The sequence below is a fragment of the Cervus canadensis genome, chromosome 28, assembly GCF_019320065.1.
Source record: "Cervus canadensis isolate Bull #8, Minnesota chromosome 28, ASM1932006v1, whole genome shotgun sequence".
NCBI lineage: Eukaryota > Metazoa > Chordata > Mammalia > Artiodactyla > Cervidae > Cervus > Cervus canadensis.
The window spans coordinates 36,186,911-36,207,380 of NC_057413.1; the positions used below are offsets into that span (position 1 = coordinate 36,186,911).

A 20,470-nucleotide genomic window follows, 5' to 3' on the forward strand; every position below is an offset into this window, starting at 1 on the left:
GAGCATGTCTTCTTTATCCATTCGTCTGTCAGTAGACATTGGGATTGCTTCCATGTCTTGGCTATTGCAATTGGTGCTGCTGTGAATATAGTGGTTCTTGTATTTTTTTGAATTAAAAGTTTTCAGATATTATACCTGAGGGTGTAATTGTAAGATAATATGGGAATTCTAGTTTTAGTTTTTAAGGAAACGCCATACCGTTCTCCAAAGTGACTGCATTAATTTACATTCCCATCAACTGTGTAGAAGCGTTCCTTGTTCTCTATACCCTGCAAAGATAAAATTCTTTTTTTTTTCAACGAGTTTAAATGCATTTTATTTTTAGACAACCTACATGACACGTTTTCTCAAAAACGATGCCTCCGCTCCAAATAAATCAACGTTCAAAACAAATGAAGAGCTCGAGATGACATCAGTCTCATCTGTCTAAGTCCTGGTGTTGTGTGAATGCAAAGCAGTGGCCAGCCAGTTATGATGACAGGTGATTGATCCAAAGTAACTGCCAACTTTGTTAACATTTTTCCATCTCTAAACCATCCTTAGAGAAAATCATATGTGGGGTTATACCATCCTCACGGTAGTCCAGCAGAGCAACCATGCCATCTGGATTCATGTTTCCACCAATAAAGAACTGATAGTTTTTGAAATTAGCAAGGATGTGCTTGATTTGTTCTGCAGCCCCTGTCATAAAAGGTTTTACTCTTTCTGGTCTCTGTTCTTCAAGTTTCCCTTTGATTGACTTCATGTAATCTTTGATGTACTTCTTGGAGGCTTCTTTTGTGAAGCTGGTTTCCTGCAAGTGATGGTTCATGACACTATCCACACCAGTCATTACTGTGCTGTCGGCACCTTGGCCCTCGGGGCCTTCAGCGGAGGCATTTCCACCAATGAGCGAGTCATCGATGTTACCCTCTGTCCTACTGACCATCTTCCCCTCCACCTCCGGACACAGCCCGTTCGCGACCTCCTGGATCTTGTAGATGTCGGAGAACATCTCATCATGGCTAATGAGGTCCCGGTAGATGATCATGATGGCGACTGGAGGGAGGCGACAGCGGCGCTGGCTTAGCAGGAGCCCAGAGCTCAGAGCGAGCGCAGTGCGGCCAGAGCGACTCTCGGGGGGGGCGGGGGGAGCAAGTGAAAAGCTAAAATTCTTAATATAAGTGAGAGTAAGTTAATGCAATGAGCATCATAAGGAATAAATATTAAAAAGATTAAAAAGCTTGCATAATCCAATATTATAATGAAACATATATGTATACAGATGTGCATGTATAAATATATTAATATACTATCCTATTTATTATACGGTATTTCTTCAGCACACACATTCTATGATTAATGTACATGCATAGTTTTGAACAGAGGTAATTTTGCAGAATGCTTTTAAGGTCTTCTGCAGAAGGAAGGGCAGATTGCCACAGCCTTGCAAATGTGCTTTGGTTGGTCCTTGGTGCTGCTGGCCCCAGTCTCTTGCAGACAGAGACCTGATTCAGCCTTCTGTGTTGTCCTGCTCTTTGATGCTCTCGTCTTATTTGCTAAGGAAGCTCCATGAAGCCCTCAGCTCACTGAAGAGATGACTCAAGCTTTGCCCCTACTGTACATGCTTCTCGCACGATGGGGTCAGGGCAGGCTGACGGTAGGCTGAGTGGCAGATGACCTTAGGTCTTCCTGTACAGGCAGCCGAGTTGGGACACTCACGTTCATCAGGGACACTCATGTTGATGATCACAGTGTGCAGGGCTGGCTGGGACCCATTAGGTGTGTGCAAGGGAAGCCCAGTCCCTTGTCCCCACCTCTCGTCCAGGCACTCAGCTTAGCCAGGCTTGTAGGGTGAGGAACTCTTGCTGTTGGCCCTGCAGAAGGCTTGGTAGGGGAAAGGCCTGCTCTGAACAAGAATGCCTGGGTCTTCTGGAGGCCTCTCTGCACTGCCATCTTCTCATGTACCTGGGCCCATCTGAACTGTAATGCAGAAACTGCAACATGTGTGTGATATATAAGTGTGTATGTATGATTTTAATTCTTTGCAAATATAACCTGATCTATTTACATGTGCTATTTAAAAATTTGATTATTTTAGTCTTCTAAGTTTTAAATACATTTCCAGGAAAGAAATATGTAAAAAGAGGACTGCCTAGACATGCAGTCTAGGAAAAAAATACTGGCAAAAATTATAGTAAAATTATAGTCATTTTTTGAGGGGACATTATGAATGCTTATGGTACTCTTTTACTCTATTTTTATGAATTTTAAAAATCATCATCAAGCATTATTTTTACAGTCAGAAAACATATCTTGGATATGAAACTTCAGTCTATTTGTTCTCAGATTAGTGGCCTTGGGTCTGCAATAATTAATAATTAGTTGACTTGTAGTATCAGTGATTCTTACTAGAGGTATTTGATCTTTCAGCATCGCTAAGATTGGTTTTGCTGGCTTTCTTTAGTAATTTTGCTGAATTTCTGCAAGATTTTTTTTAAATAAAAATTTTATAGGCAAATACTTTGGGTATTGCTCAGTCAGTACACTTTACTTCATTAAATTCTCAAGCTCTTAACCAAAGGATGAAATCACGGTGAGATCATTAAAAAGGCAATTTGGCAATTGAGAAACCATTCCACACACTATTGAAGACAGAATTTTATCCCTGCCAAAGAAATCACCATGACTAAGAGTTCCATCACTGATATTATTATGATGCATTAAAGTCCCTATCTAATTATAATATATCAACATTTCAGCATGACTTATAAATTCTATCTTATCAGAGAATTTATTGCCTTCATTTGTCAGAATGGGAAAATAAAGAATGGAAGTCAAATGATTAACCCAAGGACACTCATCAACATTTTAAACATCTGGAAATGTGAATCTCATCCCTGACATCAGTGTTCTTGTTCATTAGAGGGTATTTCCCATCAACTATGTCATTTTTGATTAAATAATCCTTATAGAATTAATTTATTTAAAATATGCTCTGTGAAAAATAATCATTATCTGTCTTTATTTGTAAGCTTTAGTTTGAATTTTGAAAATTACCCAAATCTTCTCCTTTTGGAGAGGTCATGAAAAGGAAAATTCAGGGTATTGACAGATACCACATAATACTAAGATAAAAACTGAACATCTCTGGGATAAAAATTCCATTATAAGATTTTCTTTTCAGATTTTAATTCTATCAAATTATGGTTTCTCCAATTTGTAGCAAGTGAGACAGATAAAGTTCCATATAGTCAAAGCTATGGTTTTTCCAGCAATCAAGTATGGAAGTGAAAGTTGAACCATAAAGAAGAGTGAGCTCTGAAGAACTGATGCTTTTGAACTGTGGTATTGGAGAAGACTCTTGACAGTCTCTTGGACTGCAAGATCAAACCTGTTAATCCTAAAGGAAATCAATCCTGAATATTCTTTGGAAGGACTGATGCTGAAGCTAAAGCTCCAATGCCTTTACCACCTGATGTAAAAGGCTGACTGATTAGAAAAGACCCTGATGCTGGGAAAGATTGAAGGCAGGAGAAGGGGACGACAGAGGATGAGATGGTTGGATGGCATCACCAACTCGATAGACATGAGTTTGAGCAAGCTTCGGGAGTTGGTGATGGACAGGGAAGCCTGGTGTGCTGCAGTCCATGTGGTCACAAAGAGTCAGACACTACTGAGCAACTGAACTGAACTGAGACAGATAGACGATTTCTCCTAGGCTTTTAATATTTGCTTCTGATTTGAGTTGTTGATGTTGCAAACTTTCTTTCTTACTATCTTTTGTTCCATTTTGTTTTAGTTTCCTTAAAACCATGAGAGAAGTAAAAAAAAAAAAAAATAGAATATCTTAATATTTTTCAATTTTTAGGTAAAGTTTGAAATACATGGAGGTCTCATTTTATATTTGGTTTGAGTTACTTTGTTCACTTTTAGTTTTAATAAAATGTGAAACAAAACAAAACTCTCTAGTGTATACGACTGTTTATTTTATTATGCTCTGTTTAGTTATTCAAGAAAAAAAAGTTACAGAAGTGTAATCGTTGCCATCTGTTGTATTTGAAGTAAAATCTAGCCCCAAAGTCAAAAAAGTCATAGCAACAACTTATAAAAACAACTGCAATAATATCAACTCACTATGGTTACTAGTGAAACTTTATTTTTCTCCCAAATGAAGTAAGTTTCCTTAGAGGATTATTTTAACATTTGATTTATATCATTATTAAATTTTCCTCCAAAATCATCAAAGTCTCTAATAAGACTGTTATTTAACTCTGCCTGATAGGAGATTAACAGATTTTTCTGTCACTCTGACTCAAACCTCATCAGAACTCCCTCTTTAAAGAATATTATTTTAAAGAACTTCTTAGGATCTGACTTTAAGTAGAAACGTGTGTATATATACGTGTATACATTATCCCATAGTACTAATGGCTACCGTTACAGGCAAATACAAAAAGCATGCAAATTTGGTCATGTGGAATATTCACTGTGACTTGGGAACATTTGTTCATAAAATGGTACTGCCTCAGGCCATGTTTTTGTCATGTTTTTCTTTAGAAATTGTAGCTGTAAAACATTAGGTGGTCTTCAAGGTAGACAGGTCTTATATGAGGTTGCTCTCTCTTGAGAGCATAAAGGCAAAATACGGGACCATTGGCTTCTTTGGAAATTAGCAGAGCTAGTATTTAAAGACACTCATTGGAATTGCCAATGTATTTACTTGCTTTTTTATTTTCCAAAAGGGAACTCTAATTACTCTACCAAGGGAAAAAAATGTCTTACTGCTACATCCATACATCAACATTTAAAAAATAATTTTGACCCCTCTAAATATTTTTCAAAAGAAGCCATAAGCAGAAGTATTGTGGACATTCAAGAACATAGCTTATTTTAGAGAAATTAACATAAAAGTTATTGTTGAGTTATTTATCTTTTTCTCTGAAATAACTAAATAAATGGAAAGAAATAATTTAAATGATTGATACTAAATTTTCATTTGTATTATGAAATTGACAATCACTATTTTTACTACCTTAGGAAAGCTTATGATTTTAAATTAGAAAATAAATTTGGAAGTTCTTCAGTTTGTTCAGGATAAAATATTACTAAATCCTGTTGTTACAATTTCTAAATTGGTAATGTTTGTATTAATGTAATTTATGGTGTTGGCAGGGTTTGTGTATGTGTGTGAGTATTTGGAAGAAAAGAAAATGTGTAAAAGTAAAAGGTATTCAACCAGTCCATCCTAAAGGAGATCAGTCCTGGGTGTTCATTGGAAGGACTGATTTTGAAGCTGAAACTCCAATATTTTGGCCACCTGATGTGAAGAGTTGACTCATTTGAAAAGATCCTGCTGCTGGGAAAGATTGAGGGCAGGAGGAGAAGGGGATGACAGAGGATGAGATGGTTGGATGGCATCATGGACTCGATGGACGTGGATTTGGGTGAACTCGGGAGTTGGTGATGGACAGGGAGGCCTGGTGTGCTGCGGTTCATGACAAAGAGTCAGACACGACTGAGTGAATGAACTGAACTGAATAGGTATTCACTCATTTACCACACATCTTGCTCACCTACTAAGTATGAGGTACTGTGCTAGGTATTGTGTGGAATTTACAACTGAGTCTTAAGGCGTGTATAAGCTGGATTAGATGGGAAGATACCATGCATTCATATCACTGCAGGATAATCATTACTTGTTTAATCTTAAGGCCAAGCCACAAAAGCCTGGAAGTAAATGCAGGGTCATAATTTGAATAAATATTGCTTCTTACACTATGCTCCCCAACATTAAAACTATGATAAAGTATCTGCCTGCAATGCAGGAGACCTGGGTTTGATCCCTGGGTCTGGAAGATCCCCTGGAGAAGGAAATGGCAACCCACTCCACTATTATTGCCTGGAGAATCCCATGGATGGAGGAGCCTGGTGGGCTACAGTTCACAGGGTCACAAAGAGTTGGACACGACTGAGTGACTTAACTTAGCTTAAACACTGTCCAAGATTAGGATGTTTTGGGTACAGTAATCATCTGCCATTTTTATTTTCCTCCTGAGAAGATTTGGTTACATGTGCCCCCCCCCCCAAAAAAAAAACCCACACAAAAAAAACCTGTTGACAAATCACTAGAGCTACTGAATGTCCACAACAAAAGCTTCATTTGTATGTGTGTACCCCTTGTTGCCTCACTTTTTCTTATTCTTTAAAAATCCTTAATTTAATTTTTATTTTATATTGCAGTACAGTTGACTTACAGTGCCTGAGTTTCAGGGGTACAACAACGTGTTTCATTTATACATATACCTATATCCCTTCTTTTTCAGATTCTTTTTCCATACAGGTTACTACAGAATAATGAGAAGAGTTCCTTGTGCTACACAGTAGGTCCTTGTTGACTATCTATTTTGCCTTTGTTGCCTATTTTCTTTTTTTTTTTAATTGGGGTATAGTTACTTTACAATGTTGCATTAGTTTCTGTTGTACAATGAAATGAATCAACTATATGTATATCTCCTCCTTCCTATTCACTAACAACAAAAGATCACAGAGAGAAATTAAGGAAAAAAATCCCACTTACCATTGCAACAGAAAGAATAAAATACCTGGGATTAAACCTACCTAAGGAAGCAGAAGACCCATACTCAGAAAACTATGACACAAATGAAAAAAATCAAAGATGCCACAAACAGATGAAGAAATATATCATGTTCTTGGATTGGAAGAATCAATATGTGAAAATGACTATAATACTTAGAGCAATCTGCAGATTCAATCCAATCCCTATCAAATTACCAATAGCATTTTTCACAGAATTAGAACAAAAATTTTATAGTTTGTATGGAAACACAAAAGACCCCAAATAGCCAAAACAATCTTCAGAAAGAAATAACAGACCTGGAGGAATCAGACTCCCTGACTTCAGACTATACTGCAAAGCTATGTTAATCAAAGCAATATGGCACTGGCACAGAAACATATATCAATGGAATAGAACAGAAAGCCCAGAGATAAACTCACATACCTATGGTCACCCAATCTATGACAAAGGAGGTAAGAATATACAATTGTTGCCTCTTTTCATCCTCAAAGACACCAGACTCATTTTCTGCCTTGGGAAGACTTTTCTTCCCTCACCAGTTTCCAGTTCAGTCACTCAGTCGTCTGACTCTTTGTGACCCCATGAACCACAGCACACCAGGCCTCCCTGTCCATCACCAACTCCCAGAGTTCACCCAAACCCATGTTCATTGAGTCAGTGATGCCATCCAACCATCTCATCCTCTTGTCCCCTTCTCCTCCTGCCCTCAATCTTTCCCAGCATCAGGGTCTTTTCAAACGAGTCAGCTCTTATCATCAGGTGGCCAAAGTATTGGAGTTTCAGGTTCAGCATCAGTCCTTCCAATCAATACTTCCCTGTTGGCTCAGAGGTTAAAGCATCTGCCTGTAATGTGGGAGACCCAGGTTTGATCTCTGGGTCAGGAAGATCCCCTGGAGAAGGAAATGGCAACCCACCCCAGTATTCTTGCCTGGAGAATCCCATGGATGGAGGAGCCTGGTAGGTTACAGTCCACGGGGTTGCAAAGAGTCAGATATGACTGAGCAACTTCACTTTCTTTCTTTTCCAATGAACACCCGGGACTGATCTCCTTTAGCATGGACTGGTTGGATCTCCTTGCAGTCCAAGGGACGCTCAAGAGTCTTCTCCAACACCACAGTTCAAAGGCATCAATTCTTCAGTGCTCAGTTTTCTTTATAGTCCAACTCTCACATCCATACATGACCACTGGAAAAACCATAGCCTTGACTAGATGGACCTTTGTTGGCAAAGTAATGTCTCTGCTTTTTAATATGCTGTCTAGATTGGTCATAACTTTCCTTCCAAAGAGTAAGCATCTTTTAATTTCATGGCTGCAGTCACCATCTGCAGTGATTTTGGAGCCCCCAAAATTAAAGTCAGCCACTTTTTACCATGAAGTGATGGGACCAGATGCCTTAGTTTTCTGAATGTTGAGTTTTAAGCCAACTTTTTTACTCTCCTCTTTCACTTTCATCAAGAGGCTCTTTAGCTCTCCTTCGCTTTCTGCCATAAGGGTGATGTCGTCTGCATATCTGAGCTTATTGATATTTCTCCCGGCAATCTTGATTCCTGATTGTGCTTCATCCAGTCCAGCGTTTCTCATGATGTACTCCATATATAAGTTAAATAAGCAGGGTGACAATATATAGCCTTGACCTAGTCCTTTTCCTATTGGAACCAGTCTGTTGTTCCATGTCCAGTTCTAACTGTTGCTTCCTGACCTGCATCGCCCCTCACCACCGAAACTCTAAGTAGCAAAGACATTGATATGATCCAGAGAGTTTTCCTGGATCTGCAGGCATGCTGTTTAACCAGCCCGCTGAAAATTCTGTGCCAGAGAGCTACAGTGGCAGCTGCTTTGTGAGCTATAGCTTTTCCTGTACCGGGAGGACTTATGGTCCTGAGGCTCTACAGCTCTGATGTGTAAATTAAAATATGAAAAATTCTATCTCTCTACCTTCATGGTGTGCACACAAATAACACTCAAAATTTTAATGACACTGTCAGTAATCTTTACTTTCCAGTAGCTATCTCTCTCCCTGGGATCAGATATGAATCCTCAGGGGTAGGGAAGGAAGTCTGTATCAGAATTGCTGAGATCATTTAATAATAAGTGTGTTGTTATTGGCCCAATCTTGCATGTCTATCATTCCCTTAGATTAATGTCCTTCCCACAGATTGTCTTTATGCAGATGCATTACTGTTCTTACATTATCTGCCCTGAACTTGTCTAAATCCTAAAATGAGGACAATTTATATGCAAATGGGATTCCTGTAACATAGGAACAGACAGCAAGTTATGGAATGTCAGAGGAGGGAAAGGAAACATTTGGCTAAGAAGATTTCACAAATGGATTTTGTAGTTGCCATTTAGAACTGAGGAAAGGATAAGGCCAGATCTTCTGAGTTAAGAATTTCACGTTCTAAATGGGAATCTACAAGAAATCCAGTTTATGTGGCAAATTTGAACATAAAGGACTTAACAGAGAGAATTAAGGATTTACCCAATGCATGGAAGAGCTGACAGGGTGGACCTTAAGCTTGTCCTTCAGGAAAAACTCATAGAGCATCACAGAACTGACTCACCAGAATCTTCTCATGGTTCCTTTAAGATTGCTGTGGGTACTACAAAGTTCTTAAAGAACCTAAGGGAAATGGAATCCAGGGATTAGGCAGCTGCTGCCACAGAAGACTCTGGGTTCCCAGCAACTGGACAGGGAACAGTGGCATGATTTTCAGGAACATCTCACACACTTATAACAGATTTCCAGTGCAGAAAATTGGGCTCTGACTCAATCTTCCTATTTGAAATGCTTTGCAAGTCCTTCTAATTGGTGGCATCTATTTTTCACCCTAACTGAAGATAGACCCAGAAATACTTACACCATAACAATTGGCACACAATATGTATCAGAGCTTCCCTCCTCTCCACCCTTCAGAAAACTGATTTTAAGTATCTCTTGGCACACCACTGGCCTGTTGACTCTGTCCACTGTGTCTTCCATATTTTGCACAGGATATATAATACATAAATGAAGGTGTAAAATAAGATTAGAATTTTATGACAGTATAAGATTAGAACTTTCATGAGAGATTTGATGCTGACAGATGCAAAGCTAGCCCTTACATGAATTTTTGGTAAAGTTTCTTCAAAATGAAAGCACAAGACTATATAACACCATTTTGGCTGGTGAAGGAAATGGCAACCCACTCCAATATTCTTGCTGGAAAGTCCTATGGACAGAGGAGCCTTGCAGGCTATGGGCCATGGGGTTGCAAAAGAGTTGAACATGACTTGGCGACTAAACAACAAAAACAAAAAGTGTAAAACTAAAGCAACTGCTGGTACTGTGAGACCACTTTTATCAGCAAACCTATTTATATATTCTGGTTCAAGAAAACCACAGTTATTAGCAACCAATTTTCTCCATCCTGATGCAGTTTTACAATTTGAAGCTATCTAGAAATAAAGATACTGTGTACATGGAATAGGATACAATGATTAACTTTTTCCCACCTTTCCAAAATCATAGATATTATCATGTTCAGTTCAAATTAAAACTATCATTATGGCTAAAGCAGTTTATTTGCATAAATATAAACATTTTAGTTTATAACACAATGGAAAGTACTCTAAAATTAGTCTTTTTACACAAGCAGAATTATCTACAAAACAGAAACAGACTCACAAAGTAGATAACAGATTTGTGGTTGCCAAGGGATTGGGGGGGACGAAAGGATTGGGAGTTTGGGATAAGCTAATGCCAACTATTACATATAGGAAGGATAAAAAGCAATGTCCTACTGTATAACACAGAAAATTGTATTCAGTATCCTATGATAAACCATAATGGAAAAGAAAAAATTAAATTAGTCACTTTAAAAAGTTGTTTGTAGGCTGGGAGATAGGATTTCAAAAGGCCCTTGACATTTTCTTTATACTTAGTTAATGATAATAGGATTCGTTTTGATTCGAACTAAGGTTATCCTCTTAAAATTTAAAATTCTTTAAAATTTTTAGGACATTCTGAAGATGGTGAAGTGTCCGCCATGGCTGGGCCAGACAGGATCGTTGCTGTAGGGCTTGCAGTGCCTCGGTGCCTGTATCCCTGAGCCTGGTGGCCCCGCGTTGGCTCCGACCCTGTGGTGGAGATGCAGGATGAACATATGTGATGGAGGGTCATTTTGAAGTTAACATTATCAGAAGACTGACCTCCACTTGGAAAAAAAAGGATCAGTTCATGTTGCTTGCTCCGAAGGGCTGCTCTTTGAGACCAGGTTCTGAGTGGAGTCTCCAGTCATTGGTGCTCCTGGCTGCCTTTCTTCTGTGGCAGTGTGTGTGTTCTCCATGTTTCCAGAAGGACCTATTATTACCTTTCTAAAAAGGAAAAAACAAAAAAATCTTATCTTTTAAACAAATTCCATATTAAAAAAAATTTTTGTATTTGATTTTTTTGTATTGCACTTTTAAGAGTCTGAAACTCTATTCTAGGTTTTTAATTTTTGCTTTTTCATATTTGTTATTAGTTTCATACCTTTAAGAGTCTAATTTTTATTATCCACTTTCATATAGGGATTTGATTACTGGCTTGATTGCACTCTTCCCTTTTGACTCTCCCTTTTCTCCTCCTGGTAACCTTTATCTCCCTCCTCCCCCTTCTCTTTTCTGTATAAATTTGTGAATCTCTTTGGGTGTTCCTGACTGGGGAGAATTGTTTTGCCATTAACCTAGAGGTTCTTTCTTCTGTACTGTGTGGATACAGAAGTCTTGGTGCTACTGTAAGAGGTGGATCAAAACCCAGAGGCAGGAGGCTCAACTCCAGAGCTTTGAGCTATCATAGAACTCCTGACCCCAGGGAATGTTAATGGGTGAGAGCCCACCCAAAAGCCTCCATACCTACACTGATTCCAAGTTCCACTCAAGAGCCAGCAAGCTCCAGTGCAAGACACCCCACACTAATCCTTCAACAAAACAGGAACACAGTACTGAACATTGAAATACAGGCTGCCCAAAGCCATACCAAACCTGTTGGCACCCCAAAATGTACTACTGGACACTGCATTGCCATCCAGAGATGCAAGATCAGCTCCACCCACCGGAACACAGACACAAACTCCTCCAACCAGGAAACCTTCCCAAGCCACCGTCAACCCCACCCACAGGGAGCAGACTCCACAATCAAGAGGAGCTATGACCCTCCAGCCTGCAGAAAGGAGACCCCAAACACAGCAAACTAAACAAAATGAAAAGGCAGAGGAATAACCAGCAGGTGAAGGAACACGATAAAAACTCACCAAACCAAACAAAAGACGAGGAGATAGGGAGTCTGAAAAATAATTCAGAATAATGATAGCAAAGATAATCCAAAATCTTGGAAAGAAAATGGAGTTACAGATAAATAGACTAGAGTCATGGATTGAGAAAATGCAACAAATGTTTAACAAGAACCTAGAAGAAATAAAGAATAGTCAATCAGTAATGAACAATGCAATACATGGGATTAAAAGCACTCTGCAGGGAACCAATAGTAGAATAACTAAGGTAGAAGAAAGGATAAGTGAGCTGGAAGATATAATGGTGGAAATAAATAAAGAAAAAAGAATAAAAAGAAATGAGGACAGCCTCAGAGACCTCTGGGACAATGTTAAACACTCCACCATTTGAATCATAGGTGTCCCAGAAGAAGAAGACAAAAGGAAAGGGCATGAGAAAATATTTGAGAAGATAAAAGTTGAAAATTTCCTTAAAATGGGGAAGGAAATAGTCACCCAAGTCCAAGAAGTCCAGAGAGCTCCATACAGGATAAACCCAAGAGGAAACACACCAAGATGCAAACTAATCAAACTGACAAAAATTAAACACAAAGAGCAAATATTAAAAGCAGCAATGGATAAACAACAAATGACATACAAGGAGATCCCTATAAGGGCAACAGTTGATCTTTCAACAGAAATTCTGCAGGCCAGAAGGGAATGGCAGGATATACTTAAAGTGATGAAAGGGAAAAACCTGCAACCAAGATTACTCTACACAGCAAGGATCTCATTCATATTCAAAGGAGAAATCAAAAGCTTTACAGACAAGCAAAAGCTGAGAGAATTAAATACGACAAAACCAGCTCTTCAACAAATGCCAAAGGGTCTTCTCTAGACACAAAACACAGAAAAGTTTTCTAAAAACTAACCCAAACGGTAAAGTAAATGATAATGGGATCATATCTATCAATAATTACCTTAAATGTAAATAGGTTAAATTCTCCAACCAAAAGACAAAGACTGGCCAAATGGATACAAAAATAAAATGCCTATATATACTGTCTACAAAAGACCCACCTCAAACTTAGGGAAACATACAGACTGAAAGTAAAGGACTAGAAAATATACTTCATGCAAATGGAGATCAAAAGAAAGCAGGAGTAGCAATACTCATATCAGATAAAATAAACTTTAAAATAGCATTGTAAGAGACAAAGAAGGACCCTACATAATGATAAGAGATCAATCCAAGAGGAAGATTTAACAATTATAAATATATGTGCACCCAACATTGGAGCACCTCAATACATAAGGCAAATGCTAACAGCTATGAAAGAGTAAATTGACAGTAAACAATAATAGTGGGGGACTTTAATACTCCACTCTCACCAATGGAGAGATCATCCAGACAGAAATATAACAAGGAAACAGAAGCTTTAAATAATACATTGAGCCTGTTAGACCTCATTGATATCTACAGAAACGAAAACAATGGATTTAACCTTTTTCTCAAGTTCACATGAAACATTTCCCATGATAGATCACATTCTGGCCTACAAATCTAGCCTTGGCAAATTTTTAAAAATTGCAATCATTTCAAGCATCTTTTCTGGTCACAATGCTATAATATTAACTATTAACTAGAGGAAAAAAAGCGATAAAGGACACAATCATATGGAGGCTAAACAGCACACTTCTGAATAAGCAAGAGATCACTGAAGAAATAACAAAGGAAATCAAAATATGCATAGAAACAAATGATAATTAAAAACATGACAACCCCAAACCTATGGGATTCAGTAAAAGCAATTCTAAGAAGGAAGTTCATAGAAATAGAAGCCTACCTCAAGAAACAAGAGAAACATCAAGTAAACAACCTAATTTTACACATAAAGCAACTAGCAAAAGAAGAACAAAACCCCCAAAAGTTAGTAGGACAGAAATCTTAAAAACTAGAGCATAAATAAATGAAAAAGAAATGAAAGAGACTATAGCAAAGATGAATAAAGCTAAAAGCTCATTCTTTGAGAAGGTAAATAAAATAGACAAATCCTTAGCCAGACTCAGTAAAACTAAGACTCAGTAAGAAAAAATGAAGACTCAAATCAGTAAAATTAGAAATGAAAATGAAGAAACTACAGCAGACAATATAGAAATACAAAGGATACACTCCACTTGGACCCTTACTATTGAAATTTAAGGCATTTAAAAGGACCTGCATCCAAGGACCCACAGATCCCAGGTAACTGTAGACCTGCCATATGATGGGAACTTTATTTATATTGATAGCTTTATGCTGATAAGATAACTTTAAAAGTAACGAAAGACAAGCAGTTAATAAAGTAAAAATATCTATTGAAATATTTGAATCTGGATATCAGAGAAACAATTCTATAGTGTTTGGTCAGAGGAATGAAATAAAACTATTAGCATCAAAGTAAGTTAAGCCAGATCAACCCAAAATCTAAACTTTAAATATAAGGATGTAGTGAAACAGTATTTTTTAAGGGAAAACTTGTGATCTAGAATTTTTCTACCAGCTGAATTTGTATTTATTTAAATTATAAATATAGTTTTTATTAAAAAAACAGTAAGCAGTGAAAATTGAAAGAAAAAAGTGAAATGAATTTTAAATCATTGAAATTATCTTTTCCCCAAGACATATAGATAGTCAACAGACACATGAAAAGTTCGAAATGCAAATCAAAACTACAGCGAAATGTCACATCACACCTGTCAAAATGACTGTCATCAAAAAACAACAAATAACAAGTGTCAGTGTGAATGTGGAGATAAAGGAAACTTTGTGCGATGTTGGTGGGAATGTAACTTAGAGCAGTCACTATGGAGAACAGCATGAAATTCCTCAAAAAATTAAAAGTATACCTCCCATATGATCGAGAAATTCCACTTCTGCATGATGTTCCAAAGAAAAGAAAAATACTAATTTGAAAAGATATATGTACCCAGCATTCATTGCAGCTTTATTTACAATAGCCAAGATATGGACATAACCTTAGTGCACACAAGAGATGAATGGATGAAAATGTGGAACATTACTCAGCCATAAATAAGAATAACATCTTGCCATTTGGACAACATGGATGGACCCAGAGGGTGTTATGCTAAGTGAAGTAAGTCAAACAGAGAAAGACAAATTCTGTATGATTTCACTTACCTGTTCAATCTAAAAAGCAAAACAAACTAACAAAGATAACAAAACAGAAACAGACTCATAGAAACAGAGAACTAACAGGTGGTAGGAAAGGGTGGGGGAGGAGAGAATAGGTGAGGGAGATTAAGAGGTACAAACTTCTTCTTAAAATATAATTGAGTGATGAGAATGAAATGTACAGCATGAGCAAAATAGTAATTATAATATCTTTCTATGGTGATGAATGGTAGACTTATCATGATGACCATTTTGTAATATATTGAAATATCAAGTTACTATGTTGTGCACCTGGAACTAATATAGTGTTGTAGGTCAATCCTGCTTTAATTTTAAAAAACATATTTAGACACTAGAAAGAAATGCATCAAATGCTAATGATGGTTATCTCTAGGGGGTGGGGATTATAGGTGATTGTTTTGTGGTTTCTTATTCTTATTTTGTGGTTTTATGTATTGCTAGTTGTCTGCCATGAACACACATGTTATTAAGTTAGAAAGGAAATAATAAATGCTATTAAAAATGAAAATAATTGCAATTATGTGCAAAATGAAAATGTAAGAGTACTGTCAGAATCAGTCAGTTCAGTTCAGTTGCTCAGTTGTGTCTGACTCTTTGCAACCCCATGGACTGCAGCATGTCAGGCCTCCCTGTCCATCGCCATCTCCCGGAGTTTACTCAAACCCAAGTCTGTTGAGTCAGTGATGCCATCCAACCATCTCATCCTCTGTTATCTCCTTCTCCTCTCGCCTTCAATCTTTCCTAGCATCAGGGTCTTTTCCAATGAGTCGGTTCTTTGCACCGGGTGGCCAAAGTATTGGGCTTTCAGCTTCAACATCAGTCCTTCCAATGAATATTCAGGACTGATTTCCTTTAGGATGTACAGGCTTGACCTCCTTGCTAAGGGACTCTCAAGAATCTTCTCTAACACCACAGTTCAAAAGCATCAATTCTTCAGTGCTCAGCATTCCTTATAGTCCAACTCTCACATCCATACATGACCACTGGAAAAACCATAGCTTTGACTAAATGGACCTTTGCTGGCAAGGTAATGTCTTCACTTTTAAATATGCTGTCTAGGTTGGTCATAGCTTTTCTTTCAAGGAGCAAGCGTCTTTTAATTTTATGGCTGCAATCAACATCTGCAGTGATTTTGGAGCCAAAATTTGTCAGAATGACTGCTATCCAAAAGTCTACAAACAATAAATGTTGGAGAGGGTATGGAGAAAAGGTCATCCTTTTACACTATTGGTGGGAATCCAAACTAGTTCAGCCACTTTGGAGAACAGTGTGGAAATTCCTTAAAAAACTGAAAAGAGAACTGCCATATAACCCAGCAATCCCACTGCTGGGCATACACACTGAGGAAACCAGAATTGAAAGGGACACATGTACCCCAATGTTCATCCCAGCACTGTTTACAATAGCTAGGACATGGAAGCAACCTAGATGTCCATCGGCAGAAATAGATAAGAAAGTTGTGGTACCAATGAGGTACCATCTCACGCTGGTCAGAATGGCTGCTATCCAAAAGTCTACAAGCAATAAATGCTGGAGAGGGTGTGGAGAAAAGGGAACCCTCTTACACTGTTGGTGGGAATGAAAACTAGTACAGCCACTATGGAGAACAGTGTGGAGATTCCTTAAAAACTGGAATTAGAACTGCCATATGACCCAGCAATCCCACTGCTGGGCATACACACCAAGTAAACCAGAATTGAAAGAGACACGCATACCCCAATGTTCGTCGCAGCACTGTTTATAATAGCCAGGACATGGAAGAAACCTAGATGTCCATCAGCAGATGAATGGATAAGAAAGCTGTGGTACATATACACAATGGAATATTACTCAGCCATTAAAAAGAATGCATTTGAATCAGTTCTAATGAGGTGGATGAAACTGGAGCCTATTATACAGAGTGAAGTAAGCCAGAAAAGAAAACCACCAATACAGTATATTAACGCATATATATGGAATTTAGAAAGATGGTAATGAAAACCCTGTATGTGAGACAGCAAAAAAAGAGACACAGATGTAGAGAACAGTCTTTTGGATTCTGTGGGAGAGGGCGAGGGTGGGATGATTTGAGAGAATGGCATTGAAACATGTAAATTATCATATGTGAAATGAATCACCAGTCCAGTTTCAATGCATGATACAGGGTGCTTGGGGCTGGTGCACTGGGATGACCCAGAGGGATGGGACAGGGAAGGAGGTGGGAGGGAGTTTCAGGATGGGGGACATATGTACACCCATGGCAGATTCATGTCAATGTATGGCAAAACCAACACAATATTGTAAAGTAATTAGCCTCCAATTAAAATAAATAAATTCATATTAAAAAAAAAAGAAAGAAAGTTGTGGTACATATACACAATGGAATATTGCTCAGCTAATAAAAAGAACACATTTGCATCAGTTCTAATGAGGTGGATGATACTGGAGCCTATTATGTAGAGTGAAATAAGTCAGAAAGAAAAACATCAATACAGTATATTAACGCATATATATATATATATGGAATTTAGGAAGATGGTAATGATGACCCTATATGCAAGACAGCAAAAGAGACATAGATGTAAAGAACAGACTTTTGGACTCTGTGGGAGAAGGCAAGGGTGGGATGGCTTGAGAGAATAGCATTGAAACATGTACATTACCATTTGTGAAACAGATGGCCAGTCCAAGTTCGATGCATGAGACAGGTCACTCAAAGCCAGTGCACTGGGACAACCCTAAGGGATGGGGAGGGATGGGGTGGGGAGGGGGATGGGGGGGTTCGGGATGGGGGACACGTGGCTGATTCATGTCAATGTATGGCAAAAACCACCACAATATTGTAAAGTAATTAGCCTCCAATTAAAAAAAATTAAGCTAAAAATAAAAATGTGAAATGCACTGAAAACTAACAATAATGTACTGAATCTAAAATATCAGATGATATTGTTGACAGCATATCAGGGATTTGGAAGGAGTAATGGATGGAGGAGTTATATAAGCATGAAAATAAGTGACTAATAATTAAACACTGAGATGAAAACTTAGAAAACATTAAAGGATAAGAAAATATGATGGTAATTTTCAGAAGCATAAAATCAGAAGTGAGTAAGCAGATATCATTATAAAATGAGAAATAGAAGTGAATTGTTTTCCATAAGAATATATATATAAAAATTTTTTTATATATAAAATTTTAACTAGTTGTACTTAAAATGTCACACTTCTGAGAATTTACATGTAAGGAGCTTAAACTTAAAAATGATAGTCATGAGATCATAACCATTTTATAGTATTTATTGCAAATTAGTTACTGAGTGCTTATTCAGTGCCGAACACTATTCTAGACTATACATCAGTGTACTAAATGGACTCAGGTATATGCCCTGGTGGAGATTATATGATACCTTGTCATGCAATGACCATAAGAAATAGGTAAATTGTATTAGGAAATGATATACGTGGACACTTTGGAAAAATGGAAAAGCAAAGTAGGGAAAAGGTGACTGCAGTTATAGATTGCAACTATAAATTGGATGGTCTGAAAGCTCTTGGTAAGAAAGTGACTTTTGGGAAAACATTTGAGGAAGATGAAAAATTTCATCATCTTAATACTTTGAGGAGCAGTAAGCCAGGAAGAGGAAAGAGCTGGTGCCCCATACCCATGGACACATAGGTAGATTAATTTTCCCTGTAGTCTGGGAGGGGATGCAAAATTAGTTCTTGCCAACAGAATTGGTTGTCTGTCTGCCTGTGCATCTTATTGGCCAGTTGGATGGAGGAGATCCAGCGGAGCAATCCAAGATGGCCTTAGAGAATAGTAGAGTCCCTTAATGGAAGACAATTAGGTTCCTTGGGAGGAGAGACATCTGGAGAGCCACTCAACCTCTGTCACACTGTGACATTTATGCTGTCAAGATTTCTTTTTTAAACAGCAAACTATCATTACTTACTCTGACTAAAGCAGAAGCAATTGTAAGGACTTTGCCTTTGAAGGTGAGTGGAATGGGCAGCCAGGGAAGGGTTTTGAGCAAAGGAGTGATTTTATCTAACTTGTATTTTAAGAGTTTCACTCTGGCTATTCTGTTAGTACCAGACTGCAGAGGTACAAGAGCAGAAATGGAGAGACTGGGTAAGCAGCTAGTGCAATTACACTAATGAGAAATGATGGTGGCTCGGACATCCCACCAGCAGTGGAGATGATGAGACACTGTCAGTCCAACATAGATTTTGAAAGGAGAGCCAACAGAATTTCTTTTCATATTGGATATGGGAGTGAAATAAAGAATGATGGCAAGGTTTTTGACCAGAGACCTGGGAGGATTGGGTATCTACTTACTGAGATGGGGAAAATGGTGGGTAGAGAAGACTTGGTGGAAAGATGAATTTAGATCTTAATATGCTGAGTTTTAGGTGTTTAGTAAGCAACTGGAAACAAGCCTAGCTTCAAAGAGATTTCATAAGCTAAAAATGTTAAATAAATCATAATTCAGCTATATTATTTATTTTAATCACATAAAATACCCTTATATATGATAAACCATAATTATGAAAAAATGTATGGATAACATTATATATTTCTATTAATCAAATATGAACTTTGAGAATGGTATCCATTTTAGTTTTCATTTCTTCACTTATTATTGAAAATAAGAGTTTATCATGTTCCATGCCCCTCTATTTTTCTGAAATGAATTACTTACTCATATTATGTATACATTTTCCTATGGGGCACATTTGTATCTTTATTGATTTATATAAAACCCTTAGTATTTTATATTTGATCATATGTCTCTGATATATTTTGCTAATATATTATTTTTTCCATACAACTACAAAAGCTTAGACTATTACCCCAAATTATAACTGAGAATGTTAATCATTTGTCTGTCTCTTTAATATGGAAATGAAGAGAAGAGAATGGTTCTTTTCCAGTATCATTTGCTTCTCATGTGTTCCCCATTCTGAACTCCCCTCCCACCTCCTTCCCTGTCGCATCCCTCTGGGTCATCCCAGTGCACCAGGCCCGAGCACCCTGTATCATGCATTGAAACTGGACTGACGATTTGTTTCACATATGATAATTTACATGTTTCAATGCCATTCTCCCAAATCATCCCACCCTCGCCCTCTCCCACAGAATCCAAAAGACTGTTCTCTACATCTGTGTCTCTTTTTTTGCTGTCTCACATACAGGGTTTTCATTACCATCTTTCTAAATTCCATATATATGTGTTAATATACTGTATTGGTGTTTTTCTTTCTGGCTTACTTCACTCTGTATAATAGGCTCCAGTTTCATCCACCTCATTTGTATCTTTATAAAAATATATTTTCCTTTAAACTATTTTAAGAAATTGCCTCCCATTTTCCAAAATAATCTGATTTTAGCATAAAATTCCATGTAATGCAATGGTTGGGACTAGGGAAAATGAGGTCTCTAGAGTTTTTATGTATGGTTGATAGCTTCACTTTATGATCTG

At 37.7% G+C, this 20,470-nt stretch overlaps 1 protein-coding gene across 2 annotated transcripts; it reads right to left on the minus strand.

Moving 5' to 3' along the window:
- Positions 1-300: 300 nt before the first annotated feature.
- On the minus strand, positions 301-16,268 carry LOC122430126 (translationally-controlled tumor protein-like). Of its 2 annotated transcripts, XM_043450945.1 has the most exons (3): positions 16,265-16,268; positions 2,614-2,624; positions 301-940 (listed from the first exon to the last, which is right to left on the minus strand). In XM_043450945.1, coding segments are annotated over exons 1-3 (441 nt in total). In that variant the 5' UTR covers positions 16,266-16,268; the 3' UTR covers positions 301-511. The 2 variants fall into 2 exon arrangements, with proteins under 2 accessions (XP_043306880.1, XP_043306879.1); XM_043450944.1 differs by lacking the exons at positions 2,614-2,624; positions 16,265-16,268 and having other exon boundaries at positions 301-1,114.
- Positions 16,269-20,470: the final 4,202 nt, after the last annotated feature.